The following is a 22319-nucleotide window of genomic DNA, read 5'->3' on the forward strand; positions in this document are numbered from 1 at the left end:
TTTAAAAATTGTACAATTATGTACTTAAGTGTACTTAATGTAAGTTGAAAAATATAAATGATTAAGAATATAAAGTTTTTTTAGTCTTTATAATATTTTAAGTTCAGTTTTTAAAGTCCCTAATGTGAAAAATGACTAAAAATAATTTTGTTACTATTTCATAGTACCTATGACTTACTATTTTTTAGCCAACACTAGCTTGAAATTTGGCCGGGGTGTCCGTAGCCTAGGAAACGGGTGTAGCTACAAGACAACAACATTGATAAGTCATTTCTTATCGTGTTACATAAAAATTGGCAAAAGTACAAGTAAATAGAATAAATATTACTAATAATAACTTAATTGTGAATAAAATAATCATAGGAACTATGATGATTTTGACAGTTCGAGGTATGGATGGCAGGTGGGTTTAATTTAATCTCGATAAATTAATTCGCCAATAACCTGAAAAAAAGGTTTGATAACGTTAATAATGGTTGTCAAGCGCGTCGGGAATGATATGCGTGCTTCCCGGATCGGGAGACGGCTGAAATGAGCTCCCCTTTGCTCCCAGACGCGTATCAATTTTATCAAAGTTATCGGGCAGGAGGGATACGTCGGTGGTGCCTGGTACGGCGCACGACCCGCCAGGATTATTCACCTGCGGAATTAACTTTCGGGGACTTATGTACTATCTACTACATAAGGGGGGCGACAATCATAATAAGCTCTAATCAATTCAAGGCCTTACAAATATTCAATCAATTATATGCAAAATAGAATTAGTAACAAGCATTTCAATTATTTCGAATTTTCGTACATTGTCAATAATCTATGCTATTTCAATTTTTAATCAACAATAATATTTAAGCTACCTAAGCATTAATCTATTCTAAAATTTACACACTAAATATTAATCTATCCTAAAATTAAGAAACATAATCCTATTTTATTTACTAATAATCAACACAAACACACTCCAATTATTATAATATTGTATGTAATATCTAATATAAAAATGTCAGTAGTAGCAAACACAATACACACTAATTACATAAACAAAACAAAATATCCAGTCAAGCATTACCTATGGTGGTACATGGCAGGTGGTGTCACTGAACCGTAACAAAGCACCTGCAGCCACCCCACTATGTCCCTATCACAAAATTACACACACTACCTCTAGCTAGCCACACTACAGAACATTAAAAACAAAATTCTCACAGAAACAGTTACAAGCAGACAGTGAGCCAACCAAACGCATAGAGACGGTTGTTTGATCAATACTTGATGTCATACAAACCAGTGCAAAGCCACAATAATGTGTTGCTGTTGTGTACAAGTGATATTTTGCAGCAAAAATTAAATTCAAATCCAAAATGTCTGAGATGGGCTTTGAGAATGTGTTCTATTTAGAGAGTGAGTGATTTTGTATAGTTGTTTTGTTAAGTGCCGGCGTGGAGGGACGGATGAGGTGTTGCCTGGATACGCTCCACGGATACTCTCCGCCCTTGCTCCCAGCAGATCAATAACATCTCTATCACCTGGGATGATGTTATGCAACAATTCAGATGATTCATTTTAATTGTGATATTATAGAAACTAGAAAATGATGCAATCTTTTAATTTTATGTATGACAAATATTATTATGAATTTGTGCTTGTTATTTAGAATTGATGTTTTTTGCTGACTAATAGTAAATGTGTGGTTTTGCAATTTGATTATAGTGATACCTTACTACTTGCTTATTGTTTTTATTTGTTTAAATTTTAGTTTTGATCCATATTTTTAATAATTTCATTTAAACTCAAGTATGAAGAAAAATTGCATAACATTTTTTATTGTAGTATGTCAAAATTAAAATGAGGATTTTAATTTCGTGAGTGTGCTATTAGATGACCAGCCTACCTGCATTATATTAAATTGCAAGTACTGATATCAAAGGGGTGCTACCCTACTTTGAAATGTTGTCAATTAGTTGGCAGCAGGTATGGCTTTCACTATAATTAGGAGATTAACAAGGGATTGGAAAGTTAAAGCTCCTTTTTAAACTTTGTGATTTTAATAATGGTTTGGGTTGCAGTATATTTTGAAATTTAAGCTGTAACTATTAAGAAACAAAACAATCTGCTGATACATATTTTGTTGTGTGATTAATATTTCTTTTTTTTACATAACTTCTTTTTAATAATTTTATTACTCAACTGCACCTTAATGAGGGCTTTATTTTTCAAGTGTTGTATATGTTTGATTAACATGTATTTTGACGTTGATTTCTTCAGACTTTGAGTGCGCCGGCGACGAAGTTCTGGTGGAGTCGTCGCCGCCTGCCTCGCCCGACATGGCAGCGCGACTTGCGGCTCCTACCAGGTAACATTTATTTTTTTTTGAGGGGGAAAATCATCCAATGACTTCTCCCGCCTTGGGCAGGCTAGGAGTGTCAGACCACTGACTAAAAACCATCGACCCGGAGCTCCGGTAAACCCGCTAGGTAGTCCGCAGCTCCGGATGTAACATACCACTTGGATTTAGCCAATAAACATAGATAAAAGCGTGTGTATTTCCTGGGTAGTTCAGGAGTGGTTCTAGTCAATACTGGTAGCTTTTTAACAGTGTTAAGTGCTTATCTAAATCGGGACTTAATCGTACTATCAGGTATCTAAGGAAGTGCTTATCGTTTAATTTCCTCTTTGATTACACAACGCGTTTGCCGGTGCTGCGACACAACACTGAAACTTCATGTTGCCTTAACCACAAGAAATACGAGATACCATCAAGATCTCTGTACCTGTCTTTCTATTACGTATTTGTACTTAGTATTTATATGAGGCACGGCACTTATCTCGAGTTTCGCCAGGCCATTTATCTGAGTCAATGCGTTCTAAAGTTATAACGCACTACACACTAGCACAAAAGGAAAGAAAATCTATCACATTTTCCTCAGACGACATAGTTTTTCGCACTATCAGACCTAATCATACTGCGGTCCCACTGCAGCAAAGAAAACTATATCAGACAACTTGAGTCCTGAAAGTTTGTCCGTACAGTCGATTATGCTGACTAACCATGAGTCATTTGAAGGTCAAGGTACATTATAAAAGCAAAGCAAAACCCTATGTGTATGTTATTGTATAGTGATAATGCGTCGGTCACAGCGCTTGTATAGCGATTTATTGGAATAAGTACCTACTAAGTATTTTTCGATAAAAATATGTAATGATTATAACTTTTTTCTAGGCCTCATGATGTAGGAAAGTCATGTCAGTCGGTCGATGGTTAGAGACTACTAGAGAATATTAGTTAGTTTTAATGGAAATTCTAAGTTTTGTAATCGTAACAGTGTCTCCTGCATTGGTCTTGCGTTGGCAGAAGTTGTAGAGTATGGTTAGGCAATTTTATTAAATCAGAATTCAATAACTATAGATATCTTACGGACGCATATAATAGTCTGTTACTAAAAGAGCCCGTGGAACTGAAACAACCGCAACTTTATCTTGTTCATTATACTGGCCAGCGTCTATCGGATCTGGATAATATCGAAAACTGCTAAATTAATTTTGATACTGTTTTAGGAGTGAGAAGAAAGACTTAAGATATTCTCTTGAAGAAGAAAATATTTGTTGGTATTGTGGACGGAAAGCTAATTGTTAAAATGTTATACATTTAAATAAGATTGGCAGCATAAGTTCTGTTTAGAGAAAATACCAGTATTATGTTAATAGTCCCCTTGGCTAACAGTTGTGTTGCGTACATAGGGCGGTGGCGCGGGCGGCGGTGCCTCGCCGAGCTCCGTGCGTGACCTCATCGTCATACCGGAAATAGCCGACTCCATGCATTTGCAGCACGCCATGCAACAGGTAAATATGGTACGCATTTTTTTTTATTATTACCAGGAGAATAAATTTCATATCGATCGTTTTCGAAATGAGGTCTATCGGCTATAACTTATGAAAAGTTCTAATTGGACTAACTGGTCTGATTAGCTGGACAATGTGGAAATAATAAAAGATGATAATATGATTGAAACTTCAACATATGTAACAAAATAAAAGACTCTAGGCACCGGCCATACTTCCTCACCTAACTAAATACAGGATCACAAATGGCATTCAATGTTAATTGTAACTTTTTAGTTCATAATGTTTTACACACTAAGTTCAATTTAAAGTAAGCGTCCGCATTGCACGAACCGGACGGATTCGGACGTGTCTGTGGACGCTTAACTTTGCACGGCACTTGGGTGGGTCTAGTTTGGCTATTACCAACCTGGGTGCCATTATACAGGCGCCTTTTATGGAAATCTTCTATAGTAAATAAATCATACGACTACTGATAGAGGTTGGCTGTCGCTCCTCAGGTGTCGAGCACGGTGGTGGAGGTGAACGGCGACAGTTCTGGACACTCCAGCCCCACGACCGACGGCCAGCACACCTACATCACGGTGTCTAGTGAGTGTAAGTACCTAGACTTAATAGTATTTTTAGATAGGTGGTCTACAGAATAGAATCAGGCATTACTTTGCGGAAATCCATGCTACAATAACTACTGCTACTTTCATTCCGCTTATAATATATCTATAAGCGTACTGAAAAATATGTTGTATTGTTAGTGTAGATAGGGAGTCGTCGTTTTTGACTGAAAGACCAACGAGGCAACACTATCGTTTATACGAGTAGTGGCCAAACTACGGTAGTCCTACGCAAAGGTCTTTCCAAATAATGCTTTGGTTCTGGTGGTCTTTGGCTATCAGGTACCAACGGAGGAGGTCGTTCACGCCATTACCGATATTGCGTGTCCTGACCGATGAGCATGACGAGTTTTAGTGGATAAATTCTGAAGCGCTCTTTATTATTTTTTTTGCCTTATGAAGATAGTTTGCCCTTTCATTATGTTTGTGTATTACGAATATGAATTTTTATTCGATTTCTGCTGTTAATATCAGAGTTTGATCTTGTTTTTGCATTTGTATGATTGGCAGAATTATATGTAGATATTTTTAGTTTAGTTAGTAAAGCAAGATTTGTTTCGCACATTGTTTTTCGTAGTGTTGTAAATAAAGTTTTAAGTTGAGCATGACTATTATATTATATGTTTGCACATATTTGTTTTGTTGCACTTTTTATTTAAGTACGTATGTATTTATTTATGTTGTGTGCGACGTGCAGTGCAAGGCGCATGGAACCAACCGCATTTCCTTGTCAAGAAAGAAGACCACAGTGACCAAGAAAGCAAGTCTTTTATTTTATTTTTATTTGGTTTGCTTTTTCTGTACTTAAATGCAACTCAATTTAATATCCTCTTTGACTTCAACTTACTGATTGATACCTAGTGTTTTAATGCCTACCTGCCTGTAACCTACAATCACATGGATACGAATAAAGGAGAAAGAGATAGCGAGCATCATAATAAACGTTATTAAAAATATCTCCAGACAACGGTCAAAAGTAGCGTCTATCGTTCAAAATGTGATAAACTCCAAAACTGCCGAATGGTTTTTCATAGGGTTATCCACTGTTGCCGTTTGAAGTGGAGACCTAAGGGAAGGCCTTTATTCAGCAGTAAACATCTTCCTGCAGATGAGATACATAAGAACTTAAAAAAATATATTGTACTTAATAATAATATAGAACTCATACTAATCCTTTTTAATAATCACTTAAAAGTTGACTTGCATTAAAGTACTACAATATATGCTTGTTATTTCCCATGCATTTAACAGCATCACCATTTCACTCCACCAAGGTACAGGTTTGTTTCGCTTGAACTAATTTTGTTGGGAAGTTGGTCAAGGTTATTCCTTATAGTCCACGGTCGAACTAATAAGATTTCAACCTAATTAAAATACTTTAATACTGAGAATGTTTACCTGTAATGTACCTAATCTAATTATTTTAATTATCGAGTTGATGTTTTGATTGGCTTTCGAAGGAAAACTAAAGTTTAAAATTGATTAAAACATCAATTTTGATATTAGTTTTAAATGAATTGATCATCATACGTAATTTGGCACAGGTTTAATAATAATGGGACATGGTACCTATTTAAGGTTTAATGGCATTGAATTTTTAACATTTATTTGAAACAGCTTACATTGCAATCATCTGGTAACAAACCACTAAGAACATATTTAACTAACATCAATCATTCTTCCTTTATTAACACACATGCATAGACAGAAATAACTTAATAACAATCTTCAAGAAAAAGCATACCTACTTTTTAGAAGGCTGGCAGGCAACACTCATGTCTTCTCTAGTACTGCGAATGTCCACGGGCGGCGCTGATCGCTTTCCGTCAAGCTACTATTTGGCCCCTATACAAAAAAAGGCTTCTGGAGTTGCATCTCCCATAAATCCTCAATAAATCGTCATCTCTTTGAATTTCCACTTCACTTGTCAAAGTTGGTCAAACAAAACGCTTTGTATGTTGAAACCTTTGATGGACAAAACTACTGAGATTCACCCTCTAACATCATAATACCTGATTATCTCTCACCTGTCAGGATTGATGCCCTATTAAATACACCCCATTTGTTAAAAAAAATAAGCTAATATGAACTTTAATGCCTTGTGTTATGGAGTAATAGATAATGAAGTTTTGTTGTAATTGGTAGGGTACTTGCAGGTAGGGATGGACATGTTTTGATCAAGTGATTGTTCATAGAATTGATGAAATGTTTTTGTCTTATTTGTTTTTGTATTTGAATGTTTGGCATTAAATAGATAAGTTATTTTTTTTGTGAATAGTGTTTAACTAACTATAGTTTATGGATTCGTCATTTTCAATGACGGATTTGTTTTCACTTTCAGAGACTGAATATGATGTTGATATGTAACACCTAACATTATTGATTTATACAGAATAATCTTGCATATTAAGGGAAAAAAGACCGTCAAAACCCTTTCGCAACACCAAACTAAAAATTCAATTTTAGCATGAAACAAGCATTACACCGTGTGCCGTGCGCGTGCAGCGGATCAAGTTACAATCAATTTTAATTCATTACATCCTACAAATTGCACATGATACCCTTAGAAGTTGATAACAATGCATAATTGCGATGCCCCCGGGAATTATCCACCTGAGTGGTGATTATCAATGGGTGCATGAGATACAAGGGGATGATCTTCCATTCATTATTGTCCACCTGTCCTGTTTACTGGTTACCTCTGACGTGACGCCTGCCACGCGCCGCCCCTCTGCGCCCGTCCGCCGGTAGCCCAGTACATAGGTACGCTTTATATAATTTTTTATTGTACATGTCTGCTCCAATGGATCCAAGAGAGCGTCTATATGATTTTATTTGATATATTGCCTTGGATTTATGAATGTTGTCGAGTCTGTCTAGTAGGTTTTTGTGATCGTCGTCTGCGAATTTTTATTAGATTTTGGAGTTTCTTTCTTTTTTTTATTTGGACTTGTAAAGATTGAAGTTGTATAAGATATTTGGTTTAATATGTTGTACTTAATAGGTACACATTGTCAATGAATTTAGTGTTTGAACTTGAAATTACAAATTTTAATATAATGTATGTGGTTGAATGAAAATTGGTAACCTTTATTATGATATCAATTAAATAATAGATTTTACTAATCTTAAGAAGGACTAAGACCTGAATAAGTCTGCAATGTTTAGCACAAATGTACTTTAAAAGCATTCATGCGAATTGAACTTCACAAAAGCACCCATTCATAGTGAAAGCTAGTTCTAGGTTAATAACAATCGTGGGCATGTAACCTTCATCGGCTTCAGCAGCCAAACATTGTCTCATCACTACAAACACAAGTGAAAAGGGAAATCACAATTATATCGCTTACGTCTATATTACAACGTTTATAGCAGGTGGGGTGGGGTGCGAGAGGGACGCGTGTATACGCTAGAGAGGGATATGAAACAAGGAGGTTGGTAATCGGGATGTTGTTCTGGGAAGTGTAGGTCCACCGGCGAGTTGCCTGGGAGATCTCTAGGAGTATGGAGGTGCCTCGGTACCGCTCGTATTACCCCTGTGAGTCCGACCTCCTTAGTCTTTGTGCTGCCTACTTGGAGCGTGCCCGTCACCACTAACGGGTTAAATTAAACGATTTTATTTAGGAAGAGTACTGTGATTTTTGATATTTGAAGTTATTAGAGTTATAACTTAATAAAATATTTATTAATAATGTTGTATGTGGACTTTATCGTTTATAACTCAATCAATATTTTTAATACACTTTTATCACAATTCAATATCAAAAGTCACAGTATACTTCCCAAATAACTCTTCTAAATATTGTGCCGGGATTTCATAAAGCTTTCTTCCTCTCGCCACTAATTAAAGCTTTAAGACTAACCTGTCAAGGTTAATTTTTCTTTGTGTTTAAGTGTTGGGTAATTGTTCGGCAGGTGAGGGCGGCAATGGTGTCAACTATCACGTGCAATATGTCACCGAGCCGCAGGAGATCTACACACAAGGACATCCGCATATGTGAGCTTAATGGTTTTTTTTTATCATTGTTATTCTTCTAGTTTGATTTTCCATCCAAAATTGACCTATTTTAAGTGTTAAAGCACACACTTTTAAATTGGTTCGTTGTATGTTTTTTATACTGCAATCTATTTTTTTATATTAATACATTCTCGATGGTTGTCCAGTTAAATACCTACTAGGTATAATAGATTTATTTTTCATATCATCTGTTTATTATGTAACAACGCGATTGCGAAATTAAACATCAGACATACCACTACAAAGATTTACCTTCTTATTTTTCATATTGAATTCCTGTTACTCACTTAAACCTTTTTAAAACCTACTCAGGATTTATAAATTCTAGTTCAGCTCGTGCAATACCCTCATTCGATCAAAGTCATTTCAGTATCATTATCATTCTATCATTCTATAAAATCTGTGATGTCTGATAAAATCAGATACCAAAGAGGTTGTAGGAGATATACAAGAGTAGTCCTAGTGATGATTATCCTGTCAACATCGGAAAGTGGTGATGGGGTTGACATGATCATCAGCGGAAAGTCATCCACTCCTGAATAAAGCGCTACTCTTGTGTGTATCTGTATCTGCTTTATTCTAGCTTAGTAACAGATTTTGGATACCTTGATCGAATGAGGGTTTTATTCCATCTAGTCTAGCTAACAGAATCTCATAGACATTTCATAATGATAGTACTTGTATCGCCAGGGATCCGCTCCGCACATACCCTGTGTACGGAGTGACGACTGTGGCCAATGGTACCAGTGCTGAAGGCACGTCTGCTGACAACGGCTGGGGAGGGGCCTCGTCTGCCGAGTACACTGCTTATGGAGTTGTGGTGAGTACATCTTCCTACATATTTTTTGTGGTATAAGCCGGTAAACAAGCAGACGGATCACCTGATGGTAAGCAATACCCCCGCCCATGGGCACCCGACCCGTACTGGCGATTTGGGTTGTTGGGGAATCGGGGATTGGAAAGATTGGGAAGGAATTGGGCCTATTATACGCTTATACTCGTCTGGTGATGCCCTGACGCCTACCATCAGACGAGTAGACGACTCGCCTCGTTTGCCCTCTGGCTAATAAAACATAATGAAATATATTTTTTGAACTATTTATGGGTTATTTTCAAGTTCTAAAGGAATATCGATATAAAAACTAGCCCATATTACTCTCTGAACAGTATGATCGTTAAATATTTTTAAACCGGTCCAGTAAAAAGTTTCTGACTTTCCACCTGTCCTGCCTGTTGATAGTGTGATTCTTGAGTAAGCGTTAAGTGCAAGTTGGAATCTTAAATCCACCACCAACCTAAATTGTAATTAAACTTACATAAAACCGCAAAATGTCATGGAAATGGAGTTTCATTGAACACTAAAAAGTTTATGAATGTGTTTTGTTATTTTACGAACAGTTTGCCCCTGAACTTTGTGAAAAGAAAGTTTCCTTTTAAAAACCATAACATGGTCTTATAGAAAAGTTTTCAACCGACATTGTTTTCTTTTATTTAATTTTCCAAGTTCAGGTGTTATTGTTCAAAGGGCGGAAAAACTCGACAACACGTACTGAAACAATGGTGGCGAACCCAAAAAAATGCTGACATTTAACGTTTTTCCAAAGGGGTTTGAAAGAAATATAAAGTAGCCTACAAAACTTAAACATCTTTGTCATATTTTGAAAAACTCGAAGCTTGAACTTGGAAGTACTTTTGTTTTTAATATATTTTTTTCCAACGTAAGTGTGCCTATGTTACGTGTTGAGAGTACGGCATAATTCGAACGTATTCTAATAATAAAGCCAGCCTTGTACGCCCACTCTTCATTCGTTATCATCTTATCATTAGGAAAAACATTTTCCGACGAAAGTAGCAATAAATGTTCGTGCCTAGATACCAGATTTTCTATGAGTAAGTGCATTTCAAATTATCCGATTCGATATCGGATATCGGATCCGAGATTGTCTGATTTGATCGGATTTGGGATCCAAAAACGTTAAATGTTGGCGGCACTATTCTTGAACTCTCGCGTGTTGTCAGACGTTAGTTAGCATATTGCAATATGTGTATGTAAAATGTCACAGGTCAAAGGGAGTAACATTGGCAATTTTTTTTGGACCTAAGTTATCGAGAAATCTTCCGTGTGGACATTAAGAAGAAAGCTAACTTACTCAATATGCCACATAATATTACATACACATTATACAATAACACTTGTGTTCGATGAACACGGGGTGGTTACAGGTTTTTTATAGAAAATCTAGACATTAATAAACATTGTTTCGATACAAAAGTGCCGAGGATTTCCGAAAAGAGAAATGGGACCAACAACATATAAACGGTCATGAATACAAACTCCTCTGTACCAACGAAAGCACATAGCTTATATTCGTTTTTCATCTTTTTATGTCTGCGTCGCTCTTGCCATTTGAATCAGGGATGTTACGCATTTCGGAACTAGATACAGATGAAGAGACATAGTATATATTAAGTCGATTTTGATTATAAACATGAAATGATTTCGGATTAGCCTTTTATTTTCGGATCGGAGGAAACTAGACATAAAATAAGTCTCATTTATAATTCACATACACATTAACAAAAATTTGATCACATTTTATTATGGACTTTTTTTTGTATCGGATATCCCATACTTACAAGCGGTTATAGATACGGAACTGTTTGACATCCCTGATTTGCATGTGGTACGTAGAGTACCGAGGGGGGTGGGTGTAGTGGCTGCGTACTAGTGGGCCGTGTGTGTAGGTGGCGGGCGACGAGGCGGAGGCGCCGGCGTCCCCCGCGACGCCGGGCGGCGCCCCGCAGCCGCCGCGCATGCCGCCCGCCACCGTGCAGTGGCTGCTCGACCACTACGAGACCGCAGACGGTGAGACTAATCCTTGTTTTCACACTTTCAATACTAAACTGAATTAATCTTTGAGTTCTAAGAATTCATCTTTCACAAATTATTCTAAATTTAAAACGATTGCAAAGTTAGAATAGACAATTTGTTTAAATTTTGCTGCTTTTCATATCTTTCAGATAGTGTTTCGTAAAATAATAACATGTATTTTTTATGTTTCTAATAGCTACTACGACATCGTAGTAAATATACGAAGAGATAAGATTAAATCTAGCTTACCAAATACGTCAAGTTTATTTATTAAATAAGCAACAATAACAATAAAACTTGCAGGTATGATTTGCATTAGACAATCGAAAGTTCTTTCCCTAGATAAGAAGTTCCCCACTTGCCTAGGTGTGTCGCTGCCCCGGTCAACGTTGTACGCGCACTACCTTCGCCACTGCGCCACGCATCGCCTCGAACCAGTCAACGCGGCTTCCTTCGGCAAACTGATCAGATCAGTCTTCCTAGGCTTACGTACCCGGAGACTAGGTACTAGGGGAAACTCAAAGTACCACTACTATGGGATCAGAGCCAAACCCGGCGTGGAACAGCAACCCATCGAGCCACAAGACGAAATAAGTGACCAACACGATAATGTCGATGACAAAACCGACGTGCTCGACCATCAGGTGAGTTTTATTCGAGTTTTGTTCTGATAGTAGTGGTCCTCTATTCGCTATTTTATTTTGTCTAGATGTGCCTTGTATTTAAATAGGTCATTGAACTATAATTTTGGATACCCATTTCTTAAATTATGTCGTGTGCCCACTGCTCCTGTTTCCAGATAATCGGTTTGTTTACCAATCTCAGACTTAGACTACATTAAGTGGTATTTCTGCGAACCAATCTTACTATAACTATGTACTTATATTGTAAATTACTGTTCATTCAACTATTCTAATTCCTTGAAAATTCGTAGTTTAGATAGTAGTTATACTCACTAAAGTAGTAGTAGTAGACGTTCCAACAATAGGGATGATGACAGGGTATGAAAATTAAAAATCTAATTAGTCCGTCAGTTAGGTAATAAAAAAATATTAGACACGTATTTTTTTATTTTGTCATATAAGATAACAATACTTAGATAAAACGAATCAAAGTTTAGGAGTGGGAGCTACGTCACTATAGAGTATAAAACGTACTCTAAAGTGACGTCGACTCACTATAGAGTATAAAACGTACTCTAAAGTGACGTCACGCGATATTTAAAATGGATATATCTTCGAAAGTATTTGTTTCCGTAAGAAAATAAAAAATACGTGTCTAATATTTTTAAATAATCTACAAGACGGACATTAAAATAAAAATTAGTCATCTACCATATTAGGAATTTAACACAAGGTTCTATAAAGCCTCTCTTATAAATATGATTGGGTGGGATCAATCATAGGGTTTATTGTCGTTGTGTGACAGGAGGGCAGGTCTCGCGACCGGTCCCGCGACTCGTCGAGCAGCCCGGGCCACGTGCACCGCCAGTACATGGGCACGGTGTCCCCGCCCGACCCGCCGCCGCTCAACATACACCCGCTGCCTGAAGACGTGTCGCCTGATGCCTTGAATGCGCTCAGGAGGCATCATAGGTGAGTGGAAGAAACTTGAATGTCTTAATTTCAGCAATTACAAGTGTTTTTTAAAGTTCTTGATGTGACTTGACTTGAATTCTATGCAAGTTTTTACGAAATTAAGAAGAACCAGTGATTGGATCACTTGATAGAATTCTGCAACACAAGAAGAGTTTCTAGTGTGTTTTTAGCCTTTTGGGGATTAGAGATTTGGGTGTTGGGGGCGGAGATGGGGATTGGATGCAAGCGTTGTGCTGACTCGCTGTAAGACCGTGGTATACCTTCAGTTCAGTCAGTCATTTCGTGCTGAAGTTTAACTTAGTTTAGCTTAGCTCAATTATACCTATGTTTATGGCATCAAAAGTAGAGGCTGATTGAGTGGAAATATCCCAGGGAGCACGGCGCGGAGTTCCTGGAGGCGGTGGCGGCGCTGGACACGGGCGCGGTGGAGCGGGCGCGGCGCGCCTTCTGGCGGCGGCCGGCGCGCGGCCTGTGTCGCCGCGACCTGTGGCGCCTGGCCGCGCGCCGCGACGTGGCGGCCTGGCTGCGGACTGCAGAGCTGCAGCTCTACCAGCGCGCCGTCGAGCTACTGCTGCCCGACGTACTGCGCCCCATCCCGCCGCAACTCACACAAGTGAGTGATTTTAGGATATTAAAAATTTATACTATACATTGGACATGAGTATTAAAGAACATTGTATTGACTGCAGGCCATCCGCAACTTCGCGAAGAGCCTGGAGGCGGCGCTGGCGGCCGGCGCGGGCGGCGCTCCCTTGGCGGCCGGGCGCGCGCAGACCGCCGCCGCCGCCGCGCTCGCCGCCGCGCTGCGCCGGTACACCTCGCTCAACCATCTCGCGCAGGCCGCGCGGGCCGTGCTCAACAACCACCACCAGATACACCAGGTACACACTCGCTATGGTATACTGCATACTTTATCTAGCGGCGCTGCGCCGGTACACCTCGCTCAACCATCTCGCGCAGGCCGCGCGGGCCGTGCTCAACAACCACCACCAGATACACCAGGTACACACTCGCTATGGTATACTGCATACTTTATCTAGCGGCGCTGCGCCGGTACACCTCGCTCAACCATCTCGCGCAGGCCGCGCGGGCCGTGCTCAACAACCACCACCAGATACACCAGGTACACACTCGCTATGGTATACTGCATACTTTATCTAGCGGCGCTGCGCCGGTACACCTCGCTCAACCATCTCGCGCAGGCCGCGCGGGCCGTGCTCAACAACCACCACCAGATACACCAGGTACACACTCGCTATGGTATACTGCATACTTTATCTAGCGGCGCTGCGCCGGTACACCTCGCTCAACCATCTCGCGCAGGCCGCGCGGGCCGTGCTCAACAACCACCACCAGATACACCAGGTACACACTCGCTATGGTATACTGCATACTTTATCTAGCGGCGCTGCGCCGGTACACCTCGCTCAACCATCTCGCGCAGGCCGCGCGGGCCGTGCTCAACAACCACCACCAGATACACCAGGTACACACTCGCTATGGTATACTGCATACTTTATCTAGCGGCGCTGCGCCGGTACACCTCGCTCAACCATCTCGCGCAGGCCGCGCGGGCCGTGCTCAACAACCACCACCAGATACACCAGGTACACACTCGCTATGGTATACTGCATACTTTATCTAGCGGCGCTGCGCCGGTACACCTCGCTCAACCATCTCGCGCAGGCCGCGCGGGCCGTGCTCAACAACCACCACCAGATACACCAGGTACACACTCGCTATGGTATACTGCATACTTTATCTAGCGGCGCTGCGCCGGTACACCTCGCTCAACCATCTCGCGCAGGCCGCGCGGGCCGTGCTCAACAACCACCACCAGATACACCAGGTACACACTCGCTATGGTATACTGCATACTTTATCTAGCGGCGCTGCGCCGGTACACGTCGCTCAACCATCTGGCGCAGGCCGCGCGGGCCGTGCTCAACAACCACCACCAGATACACCAGGTACACACTCGCTATGGTATACTGCATACTTTATCTAGCGGCGCTGCGCCGGTACACCTCGCTCAACCATCTCGCGCAGGCCGCGCGGGCCGTGCTCAACAACCACCACCAGATACACCAGGTACACACTCGCTATGGTATACTGCATACTTTATCTAGCGGCGCTGCGCCGGTACACCTCGCTCAACCATCTCGCGCAGGCCGCGCGGGCCGTGCTCAACAACCACCACCAGATACACCAGGTACACACTCGCTATGGTATACTGCATACTTTATCTAGCGGCGCTGCGCCGGTACACCTCGCTCAACCATCTCGCGCAGGCCGCGCGGGCCGTGCTCAACAACCACCACCAGATACACCAGGTACACACTCGCTATGGTATACTGCATACTTTATCTAGCGGCGCTGCGCCGGTACACCTCGCTCAACCATCTCGCGCAGGCCGCGCGGGCCGTGCTCAACAACCACCACCAGATACACCAGGTACACACTCTCGGACTAGTCTACTAGATACATTATTTCATGTGAAAAAATGATTTTATTTTCGGCGTGAATAAGCCAGCTTAACTTCACCGAAAACAAAGCTTGCATTGTAACCAGAAATGATCAGGAGATTAACACTAGCGGCCAACCGCGCGGCTAGTCGCCCTTAGGCCGCATTTTCAATTCAATATGCAACAGCGATGTAACCGCTACGACAAACGTGTTGGGCACTACGAACAGTCTGAGTGATTAACCGTTAGTCCGTAAGGGGCTAACCCATATAACAACTCGTACAATATGCAAATATTTCCTCCAGATGCTAGCGGACTTGAACCGCGTGGACTTCCGCGTGGTCCGCGAGCAGGCGGCCTGGGCCTGCTCGTGTGGCAGCGCCGCCACCGCGCACAAACTGGAGGCCGACTTCAAGGTACGTCTACCGGAATGGAATGTTCTTATATCACCATTATGTAACGTTACAATTAAGTATAGTTAGCTTAAACGCAGAATTGTTTTGGAAGACCGGAGCCACCTCACACAGGCATTTTTGCCTAAAAGGAGGCTTCAAATACTAATATGTTATGATAAGCTGATTATTATTACAATAAAACTATTATACTTATTTTATTACAAAAAAAAACCTGTGTGTGCGTCATTGTAATTCTGGAAAAGTATCGCTGAAGCAATAAAATTAAGTATGAGTATTGCCCCCCCCAGGCCACGCTGGGTCGCGGCGCGTCCCTGGAGCAGTGGGCGGGGTGGCTGGAGACGTGCGTGGGGTCCGCGCTGGCCCCCCACGAGCGCCGCCCCGACTACACGGCGCGCGCCCGCCGGCTGTTGCTGGACTGGTCCTTCTACTCCTCGCTCGTCATCAGGGAGCTCACTCTCAGGTACGTGTCCCACTAGCACTACATATCCTGTAACTTTTTCTATAATATAACTTGTCTTATAATTTGTTTAGCTAATTTTGTTTTGCGGCTTGCTTACGTAACTGTTTTACGAGGTAACACGACTAGTTTCAATCCATACTTGGGGCTCATAGTCAAAAGAATTGTCATTTTAACACAGTTAACTATCGTTCGCAGTGTTGTTTTTTTTATGTCTAAGCAATTTGGACTACCGATGTAAGATCTGTATATTGTAGTAACATGGTGGTACCCCTAGGTCGGCGGCGTCGTTCGGTTCGTTCCACCTGATCCGGCTGTTGTACGACGAGTACGTGTCGTACCTCATCGAGCGCCGCGTCGCCGCGCACCACAACGCGCCGCCCATCGCCGTCATGCAGCGCGCATTCGTATGTACATTGTATTTATATCATACTAGCAAACCCGGCGAACTCTGTTTCGCCACCAATTATTTTCCATGTTTTCCTGCTTTTCGTTTGATTTTTTGCCAAAATTTTCTTTTTTATAAACCTTACGGAGTCCGAGACCTTTCCAATGAATGCAAAATTGGAGTTCTGGAGTTATAGCGTTAGGAAGGAAAACCCAACTTATTTTTATATAATAGACTACTAGTGTTCATGTTATTTGCCCCATCTTTGTTACTCTTTCATACAAAGACTACTGAATAAAGGTAAGCGTCCACAGGCCCGCATTTAGTTTGTCTTGTATAAAAACTCATACAACTGCGTCCAATGATCCGCATCGTACGGACCGCTCATCGGCAATGCCTACATGCGATGCGTACCGATGTCGTCATACTGAATGCCGATGCCAAAAATCCGAATGAAAGTGGGATCGGCAATCCAATTGCCAATACTCGCGTAAGTAATCCGAACATTGGCGATACAGTGGGCGCGGTCTGAGAAAATTATCCGTTTGATGCGTGCAATCCGTCCGATGCGTACGATGCGGGCCTGTGGACGCTTACCTTAAGACTTATTTCAACCATACACAAATACCCACATAGATAAATTAATTATTATGTTATCGGCTTACTCACGTAATTGTTTGAAGAGGAACTCGACTAGTTTCAAGCCATGCTAGAGGCTCATATTCATGAGCAGCATTCCGCGACACAGATTCCAGGCAGAGGGCGAGATGGGCGCGAAACTTGAGTCGCCAGTAGCAGCGCGACAATCGCCGCGTCGTGTGTCGCGCTTGCCGATAACATAATAATTAATTTAGTATGTCTCACGAAAGTTACAATAAAACCCACATAGATATTTTCAAAAAAGCAAAATTCTCAACTTCCAGGAGCAAGAAGAAGAAGATGTGCCCGAGGAACAGCCTCGCGCTGAGCCGGAGGACGACGAGCAGGACTGGGAGTGGGACGACGACGAGGAGGAGGATGACGAGCCTACTGACATCAAGAAACAGAAGATGGCCGCCGAGTGAGCCGGGTTTACTTACGCATTGTATTTTACACCGGCTGTAGGTGCCTGAAATAAACGTAAAGGAACGAGGGACATACAAACCTATGTTTTGTAGATAAACCAGCATATTACACTACCCCTGTTTTTGCTCACTTAATGAGATTCTGTTTGTCCAAGCAAGTATAGTGATTATACTAGTACTGAACTTATGTGCAGTTCTTTATATGTAACTGATGAGTCATATTTTGTTTTGTTGCTTGGAATTTCGCCTGACAGGATATTATATTAAATATCGTTAATTACGTTTGTCGTATGTCTTGAATGTCTTGAATGTAAGTTCCCTGTATGTAAAGTCCCCTGTAGAAAATAATTTGCAATGCTTAACAAATTTAGTTTATTGTGTGTCCCTCGTTTCTTTTTTAATGTTCATATATGCATTGAAAAAAATATCTTTTAAAATTAAATAGTAAAATGTTTTGCAGACAAGATTACTATAAAATAAGCTGTCATCTATTGTTGTCATTATGGAAAATGTTATTAAAACTAAAATGTATTTGATCCTAATGGCAAATGGAACCAAGGGGCCTGAGGGCGTTGTGAATATTTGTATAAAAATATTTTCTAGTAACATAGTAATTGATCAAGGATATCACACCTTGCCATATAACCAATCTTCGTATAAAAATAAGTAGCTAAATGTTTAGCTGAAATTCGAGAATTGCTGGATCAAATCAGCATGTATTTCTAAATACATTTGAAGTTCAGCAAATGGTTCTGAAGATAATATCAGTCAAGGCAGCGTTTCGTTGAAAGTCAAAAATTAATGATGATGTATGTATTGTATACCTATTTATTCAAAAATACTTCGTGACCTTTCATATGCGGTAGATAGCCAACTGTATTTAAATATATCTTTCTAGATATAAAAATATACGTGATTCTATAACGTATTTGAGTGTCGACACTTCAAATCTTGACATTAATTACATGTTGATGCATTTTTTACGACATTTGTAATAATTCTATATCCAATCGATCTGTTGAATATTTCTCGAGTATAACAAAGACTCAATAAACAACCGGTATTGCCTTTATAGTGCAATTAAATTTATATTTGTAAGAAGTTTCATAAACCTAGTAATATTGTATTAGTTACTACTGTTATGGTATATCTGTTGTGGGTAATATGAGCCGTTTTTAACGTGGTTTCAATCGACGTTTCTAGAAAAAACTATTTCCACTTACACCGCGCTGTTCTAGAAGTATCTAGAATGATGCAATGAACGACATTGGTGTATATAATTACTAAAAATAACCAGAAAGCATGTAGCAGCTAATTTTATCAATAATTTGGTAATTGGTACCAATAAATTGATCGTGTACATAGAGAACTTTAAAAATACATAAAGCCCTAGCACACGCAGTTTAAAAGTAACATGTATTATATTTTATTCGATGTAAATGTTGATATATCCATTAAATGTAGGATACTGTCCAAGCACAAACTTAGTTTTCTAATGCACATGTCGTATATAATTGTGTGAAATGTATGGATATTTCTTTTAGAACAATAGTATTCATATTTTAAACGTACCTACGCATTTTGTCGTAAAATATTAATCGGGAGATCACTTATATCTTTTAAGCAGGCTCTTTTGAAATGTCAGTGTTTTTGCGGGCTGGCAACATTATTTGTCGATGAATTGTGTGTATAATCTGTGTAAATAAATTGCCTAGTGTGCGGGAAAATGAAGAAGGGGATGTAATATTAAAGTTCTATTATATTTTCGTAACTTTAAACTATTTAAAGATGTATTTATTCCATAATTTTACAGTTTTTAGAAACATTCACATAGATGAAAGCTAAGTCATCATTTCTCTTCATTGCGTATTGTAATTACACTGAGTAATTATTATTAATATATGTTTACTTTAAATATCCTTAGTTCCTCTTATAGAATTATGTAATATACTAAACATGTAATTACTATTTAAACTTAGTGGTAAGAATTTTGGTCACCCAGAACCAAAGCTTTTACATTGCCAGAGTAAAAAATATCGAGAGAAAAGCGTGTATATATTTAGAGATGTTTTAAGTTCTTATTTAAGAAATATGTAATGTTTAATTAAGTGTACCAAAGATGTTATACATGAACTTGCTCATACATTAAACAAGCCCACATGAGATGGGCTTTTTTGGAATTTGTCAAAATCACTTGCATTTATGTTTTAAATGTCTGTGTTTATACTTCTTTCCTATTTATCGAGTTCCCTTGCAAAGTATTTAATGTTTATCTGACCCATTTGCAAAAAAATATAAATGTTACCTTTCTAAGGCCTAAGTCACTAAGTTTACGTTAGTGAATGTTGTTTAAATATAAGTATGTTTAAGTAGTATACGAGATACACTATATTTCGGTATTACCAAAGTACGTTGCAATTTCATAGGATAAAATTTTCAATCAGGATTTTGTAGACAATAGATTTGTCGTGTTTGTAGTTTAATTGTATTTATTACAAATATCATATAATTATGAGAGCTGCATTATAATAATTCTTTTGTAAAAGATTTCCTAAGCCAGTATAATAAGCTCACGCCATGTAGTCTTATTTTATATCTATATCTATCAATAGAAGACAATATTTTACTAAAAGTTTCAAGCTTCACTTACCCGAGTAGGTATATTTTGTAACATTTTATAAATCAATAAATGTTCAATTCAGATGTCGACTGCCTTGAAGGTTGCCTTACGATACATACCTCCGATTGCTACGTTATTTGGTATACTTGCGCTATAGGTTGTGTTGCACAGCAAATAAATATAACGAGATGTTGTGATCCGTTTCGATTTAGTGAGTAACTATGTGGAACTGTCCATTCGAAGTGTAACTTAGCTGAGAGGAGTATATTTAACGATCGAGTGACAATAGTACTGCGCCGGCCGGTCCCATGTCTGTAGAAACCCCGGCCGCCACTCCAGTGCCTGAATATCTTAAAGTTTTAAAAGAAATAGTTTATTTAAAAAAGTATAAAGTAGACATAAACAACCATCAAAATGCCTTTATCGGTTAGTAAAGTATTTCCACAAACATATTTAAAGTTATTTTAGTCGTTTATTATCGAAAATGTTGATTCATATTTTTGCATTATGTATATCGCGGAATTGCACATTAAAATTAGTCGATGTATATTGTCAGTGTGAAGACCACTCGAGCGGGTGCCATATTTGGCGCGAATCTCTCGAGTTGTGTTCACAAGTAAATGTTTGTACTTAATGAAGACCATTTATGTAATCGTTAGATGTTAAGATATCTGTAATGAGTGTCTTGATTATACAGGCGGACTGTAGCTAAAGTACTTGTTAAATAACTCTATTCATTAGCATTCCCATACAAATACCCACATATCTATTGTAGTTAGTTAACTTTTACATGAGCATTCAAATGGAGAGTCTAGGATTAATATTTGCATATTGAATTGATTTTCACTATCTACGTAGAGTTGGGATACATGTTCGTCAGAGCGAAGACTTACTTGGACAATATACGGAGTATTATTTTCAAAATTGTCAATTGAACGTTAAAATGTTTAGCTACAGTAGTTAGTCTGACCATGAGCTTAACATTTTATACCGATTTAGATAAGGGTCTATTGATTTGTTCTATTATCAGATGTTTAAAATTGTGCAACGAATTCTTTGGGCTGCATTCCTGTTGACACCTGGGGAATATTTTCATCGAGTTATCAAATTATTTGAACGACCCTGTAACTCACATTGGTGTGTGTATACTTGTAGTAAAGATATATTGGACTAGAACTTTCTTGTATGTTCGTGTCGTGCTACGTTTGTCTAGTCATGACTGCAGGAGTGCGCCCACTACCTATGGAGCGACGTTAGGATAGGACGTGATTATTTAATTGTTGTAATAATTATATTATGACTGTAGCGAGGGACTCTGACGTTTGTATGAACCTTGGGATGATTATGTGTCTGAGAATAAAGCTAGTCATGTGTTTATATTGATGTTTTATTTTATAACCTTATGTGCGAGACTGACTCATTGGTCGCAATTGCGACTACGCCAAACAAGGCGTGGAGAAGATTGTGAGACTTATGAAATCGATAGCATACATTTATGCGTAATACAGATGGGTGGTTAAATAAAATTTATCAGTCGCCTTGTATATATTAAAAAGTCAAAATATCTCGAAAACTAAAATGCTTGCCATTGAAATACTCTAACAAATTTTCGTAATATCTCTAAAACATTTAGGACACGCCTGGTGTGTTCGAGGCGTAGTTATAGAAGGTTTCTGTCTTAGCAAGAACACGCTAGGCGTGTCGGCGGCAGTGGACTGCAATTATTTATGCTCAAGCACCTATATATATTTAAAAAGGTTGTAATCACATATAAAAACAATAGACTCAGTAGAAATTAATTAATTATTATAATTAAACTCAGTTTATTTTACTTCTATATAGGTTTCGGAAAGAATTGTAGGTGTATGAAGATTTACCTCTTGACCTTGATACCAAATAACATTTTTGTCAATCTCATTTCTAACTGAATGAAACAGGGGGCAAACGAGCAGACGGATCACCTGATGGTAATC

General features: G+C 39.3%; 1 protein-coding gene across 1 annotated transcript; it reads left to right on the forward strand.

Moving 5' to 3' along the window:
- Positions 1 to 427: 427 nt before the first annotated feature.
- On the forward strand, positions 428 to 21723 carry LOC118280552 (DNA-binding protein RFX2). The gene is made up of 17 exons (XM_050701463.1): positions 428 to 1398; positions 2263 to 2350; positions 2636 to 2783; positions 3736 to 3837; positions 4338 to 4434; positions 5146 to 5208; positions 8364 to 8445; positions 9157 to 9286; positions 11212 to 11332; positions 11705 to 11982; positions 12767 to 12933; positions 13309 to 13549; positions 13626 to 13817; positions 15707 to 15817; positions 16105 to 16277; positions 16552 to 16681; positions 17586 to 21723. The coding sequence occupies exons 1-17, from the start codon at positions 1359 to 1361 to the stop codon at positions 17724 to 17726; spliced, it is 2304 nt and encodes a 767-aa protein (XP_050557420.1). The 5' UTR covers positions 428 to 1358; the 3' UTR covers positions 17727 to 21723.
- Positions 21724 to 22319: the final 596 nt, after the last annotated feature.

The sequence above is a fragment of the Spodoptera frugiperda genome, chromosome 20 (genome assembly GCF_023101765.2).
Source record: "Spodoptera frugiperda isolate SF20-4 chromosome 20, AGI-APGP_CSIRO_Sfru_2.0, whole genome shotgun sequence".
NCBI classification, from domain to species: Eukaryota; Metazoa; Arthropoda; class Insecta; order Lepidoptera; family Noctuidae; genus Spodoptera; species Spodoptera frugiperda.

What these genes read in the sequence shown, in the direction of transcription:
- LOC118280552 (XM_050701463.1), top strand. Translation starts at nt 1,359, where the DNA reads ATGTCTGAGATGGGCTTTGAGAATGTGTTCTATTTAGAGA. An exon ending in TGTACCTGTCTTTCTATTAC is followed by an intron (nt 2,784 to 3,735) that starts GTATTTGTACTT and finishes TTGCGTACATAG; the next exon opens with GGCGGTGGCGCGGGCGGCGG. An exon ending in AGACCACAGTGACCAAGAAA is followed by an intron (nt 5,209 to 8,363) that starts GCAAGTCTTTTA and finishes ATTGTTCGGCAG; the next exon opens with GTGAGGGCGGCAATGGTGTC.